Source organism: Solanum tuberosum, unplaced genomic scaffold (assembly GCF_000226075.1).
Source record: "Solanum tuberosum cultivar DM 1-3 516 R44 unplaced genomic scaffold, SolTub_3.0 scf00381, whole genome shotgun sequence".
Taxonomy (NCBI): Eukaryota; Viridiplantae; Streptophyta; class Magnoliopsida; order Solanales; family Solanaceae; genus Solanum; species Solanum tuberosum.
In genome coordinates, this window is record NW_006239304.1 from 463,971 (window position 1) to 468,682 (window position 4,712).

The following is a 4,712-nucleotide window of genomic DNA, read 5'->3' on the forward strand; positions in this document are numbered from 1 at the left end:
AAGTATAAGAAATATTTAAAAATTATATCAAAGTAAATATTTTTATGTATAAAATAAAATTTTAAAATTACATATATAATGTCAGGTTGATTTGGTCTCGGGTTGTTTTTTTTTATTAAAACCAAAACAATCCAAATATAGTCGAATTTTTTTTCAATACCAAACCACTAGTCGGGCTTTTTGTTCGGTTTGACTCGGTTTGCGGTTTGGTTCGATTTTCGGTTCGATTTTGTACACTCCTATATATGTGTAAGACAAGAGGGAGTTGCTCGGATAGTAAACATCCCTCACTTCCATTTCAAAGATTGTGAGTTCAAATTACTTACAGAAGGAGCAAAAAGAGTGAGAGCTCTAAGGATGGGTATTTTTTTAAAAAAATAAATAATATATGTGTAACTCTTTTCTAGTTGCACACTATGTGTTTTAAGTAGAAGAATGTAAGCTTAAATCGTTTTGAAGTAGGACGAAAAAATATTACTAAAATTTAACATAAAAAGGTAAGATGAAATGACCTAATCACTTAACAAATACTCCACTCCACTTTTCACACACAATATTGGGCAAAAAACAAAGAAGATGATTGACATGAATAGTGCATCGAATTTATTGCAAAGAAGATGTATTAGGAAAATAACGCATGCATTAGCATTGTGTATTACTAGTACCTTGTTTGGTACTCTTTTCCAACCTATGTATAACTAATGCAAGCATTAGTTATACACTCTATTGTGTATTAAGGTGTGTATTGCTAATACCATGGATTTCTAGGTATTAGCAATGCAATGGTTTAATGCATGCATTAGATTAACTAATGACAAAACTACCCTCTAATAATAATAATAATAAATAAATAATAAAAAATAATAATAATAATAAATAATAATAATAATAAATAATAATAAATAATAATAAATAATAAATAATAATAATCATCATCATAATAATAATAATAAATAATAATAATAATAAAAATAATAATAATAATAAATAATAAATAATAATAATAATAAAATAATAATAATAATAAATAAATAATAAAAAATAATAATAATAATAAATAATAATAAATAATAATAAATAATAATAAATAATAATAAATAATAATAAATAATAAATAATAATAATAATAAAATAATAATAATAATAATAATAAGAAAGTGCACAGAATAAAAGAATGTGGGGTATTTTTGTAAACAAATATTTTTTTAAAAGTCTTTATACAAGGCTTGCTATTTCCAATACATCAAACCAAACAATGTATAAGAAATAATGCAAGCATAACTAATGCAAGCATTACTAATACATCACATTCAGCATTATTCTTATACACTCTACCAAACGACCCCTATGTGTTTTAAGTAGAAGAATGTAAGCTTAAATCGTTTTGAAGTAGGACGAAAATAATACTAAAATTTAACATAAAAAGGTAAGATGAAATGACCTAATCACTTAACAAATACTCCACTCCACTTTTCACACACAATATTGGGCAAAAAACAAAGAAGATGATTGACATGAATAGTGCATCGAATTTATTGCAAAGAAGATGATTAAACTTTCAAATCTTCAAGGTTCTTCTAAACTTTTTTGAAAATTCTACAGAAATCAACAGTTTTTATTTTTTAGGCGTGAATTGAATAAACTTGTTCATATGTAATAACTTACAAATAGAATAAGAGATATAAATCGCATTAGACAAATGTTATTTGACGAGTTATGTATTCTCGAGAAGCTGTTGAGTCCTCTATTAGTAAACATTATTTAGGATCCTTGATCTTATTTAATGATATATATATATCCCTTGATGAGTTAGGGGTTTGAATTAAGCTCAATATTCGTTTCTTTCTAATGGTATTAGAGTTAGGTCTCATCCAATTAACTCATAAATTAGTCTATATTAATTAATAATATGAAATATTTAAGTTTAATAAGTCAATAGGCAAATGATACGTTAGCACATAATGGTTTTCTTCATGACTAAGCTTTAACCCTCTTGGCCCCAAGGACTTATATCACACCAAATCTTCTTTTAATTTTAAATAAAATAGAAAAGTAGATTTATTTATTTTTTTGGTACAAAAAAAGTAGAATTACTTGTTACTACCCCACCCCAATAATGCCACCTGACTCAAAAGTCAAAAGTTATACAATGACCAAAATACCCTCAAATAACCCCTACCCTCTTCCCCTTTAAATACTACACTCTTCACCTAGTTTCATCCCTTTTCTCCTTCTATCTTCCCACCCACCCCCTCTATAAGAATTTTTCCGATCATGTTGTCCACTATTCTGTCCTCTGATGGGCTTTTTCCGAACACCTTCCCTTCTTTGTACGATGATTTCACTCAATGGGATTACATCGAACCGACTTCTATATTCCCTGAACCAGGGGTAGAATCGGTATTTTCACCAATGCAATCCCCAACCCCTGAACCGGTAATTTCACATGACTCCGGTTCAGGCTCTGACAAATCTAAACCCGATTCTCCTAACGATAGCCCAAATCCCGGGTCGGATGATTTGGCTGAGAGAAAACGAAAGCGTATGATATCGAATCGCGAATCAGCTAGGCGATCCCGCATGCGTAAGCAAACACATTTGGAGAATTTGAGGAACCAATCGAACCGGCTTAAACTTGAAAACCGGGATTTAACGAACCGGGTACAGTTGGTAACCGGTCATTACCAACTTGTTGAGAGAAACAACGAGATGCTCCGAGCCGAATCGATTTTACTACGACAAAGACTCGAGGGCATACATGACATCTTAATCACACGACAACTTCAACAGCAATTGTACAATTCCGCCTTTGCAATAAGGCCATGCAATAATTTATACGTGGAACAAAGACCACATATCATTAATCAACCTATAATAAATCATCAATAAAACATGCTTTGCCAAAGGGAGAATCTTCGAATCTATGTTGTTCGAACATTTTAAAAATGTTATCATATCTGACGACATTTTTAAAATATCTGAATAACATAGTTTTAAAGCGCTATATACCTCAAACATGGATAGATGGACCAAAAGAGATAAATAATTTCTTTCTCACTCTCTATCTATTTCTTGTAAATTAAAAGATGTTAATAGAATAAAATCACTATAGACTCTAGGAGTTTTGAGGTTGTGGGAAACCAAATGGTGGTTTTATTTTTAAGCAAAAAAACCAGTCATTATGGTGTGTACTAAAAGACTTTATGGATTGTCTAATTTGGCTTTATTCTATAAAATATACTATAAAGTCTTTTTCTTTGTCTTTATATATTTTATAACGTTGCATTTCAACAATAGCTTAGTTTACTTTTCCACACTCTCAAATGCGTTACGTCTCTTAAATCATTATTGCGCTTTTCCACACTCTCAAATGCGTACGTCTCTTAAATCATTATTGCGCCTTTATTAACTAGTGCATAAAATAATTTGTTGTCCAAATACAAACCTATTTAGAGATTAAGTTTTACTTTTATATACTAGCGCATAAAGAATATGAATTCATATTATTGAATTTCATAACATTTATTCGATGTTTGGTATCAGTATTGGAGTCCAACAATTAATTTAAATTTGTGCATTACAATACCGATTTCTAGGGTCGACGCTCTCAATATGATTTTTTTCATTCTCAGGACTCAAACTCGAGATCTCTAATTATGAAATAATCTCAACTATTCTGCCACAACCCATGGTGATAAAAATATTTTTAATTGAATGTATCATTTGTTGTACACTACTCGAAATATGTTTTTTCGATCATGTTTCAATTGAATTAACTCACTAAGAAAGCGTATTATGGAAAATAGATTTTCATTGAAATATTGAAAATAATCGTTGAATAGTCTTTCTTTTCTTACTAATCAATCAACATATGTATGAAAACAACCACTGGACATTTTTTCAGTAAAACTTTTCCAAAAAATAGTGATTTTTCAATAGTGATATTTTCACCAACTAATTAAAAATTTAAAATACTCAATACGATAAATATATCATTTATATGTTATAGAAAGCGAGTGAGATGTGACAAACTTATTACTATTGTTCTTTTGAAAAAAAGCTACTAAACTATGACTTATTGTCTTTTTATATAGACCCCCACAATATTGTGATTAAAGGCTCAATCTAATCACCCCATGCCATTATAAGCTGGTCAATCTAATTTATAAATAATTTTAATTTTGACATAGTCCATCTAGTTTACAAATATTTTTTAATTTATTTATATGTTTGATAAACACCTAAATTGTTTATGTCAAAATTAAAGCCATAAATTAGTCATAACCCCTAGCCTCTAACTTATGATTTTACACCTTATAATTACACAGGATTTTGACCAAATTTTTTATAATCTTGTCCCTCATATATGTTGTAATTTGTGAATACTTTAAATTTGTTGTAAAACTTAAGAACAAAAGAACAATATAAAGAGGAAAAGAAGAAGACTATAAGACAAGAGAAACAATATAAGATCATTTTCTTTCTTTCAAGTGTCATCAACATTATTCTCAACACCACTATTTATAGGATTACATTGAGGAATACCAAAGGGTGTCATAAACATTACATTAAACCTTGAGAATTACTACCCATTAAGGAGGAAATAAACCTAGGAGTTATGGTCATCCAATTAACTATATTATCAACAACATTACTATCAATGAAGGATGAAATTAACCTAGGAGTTATGCTCATCCATTTGACCACATTAT

The 4,712-nt window shown here is 29.1% G+C and overlaps 1 protein-coding gene across 1 annotated transcript; it reads left to right on the forward strand.

Moving 5' to 3' along the window:
* The first annotated feature begins 2,040 nt into the window (after positions 1–2,040).
* LOC102583487 (bZIP transcription factor 53-like) lies at positions 2,041–3,252 on the forward strand. The gene has a single exon (XM_006362026.2). It carries the CDS (start codon positions 2,275–2,277, stop codon positions 2,887–2,889), a length of 615 nt encoding a protein of 204 aa, XP_006362088.1. The 5' UTR covers positions 2,041–2,274; the 3' UTR covers positions 2,890–3,252.
* The last annotated feature ends 1,460 nt before the right edge of the window (positions 3,253–4,712 follow it).

What these genes read in the sequence shown, in the direction of transcription:
- LOC102583487 (XM_006362026.2), top strand. Translation starts at nt 2,275, where the DNA reads ATGTTGTCCACTATTCTGTCCTCTGATGGGCTTTTTCCGAACACCTTC.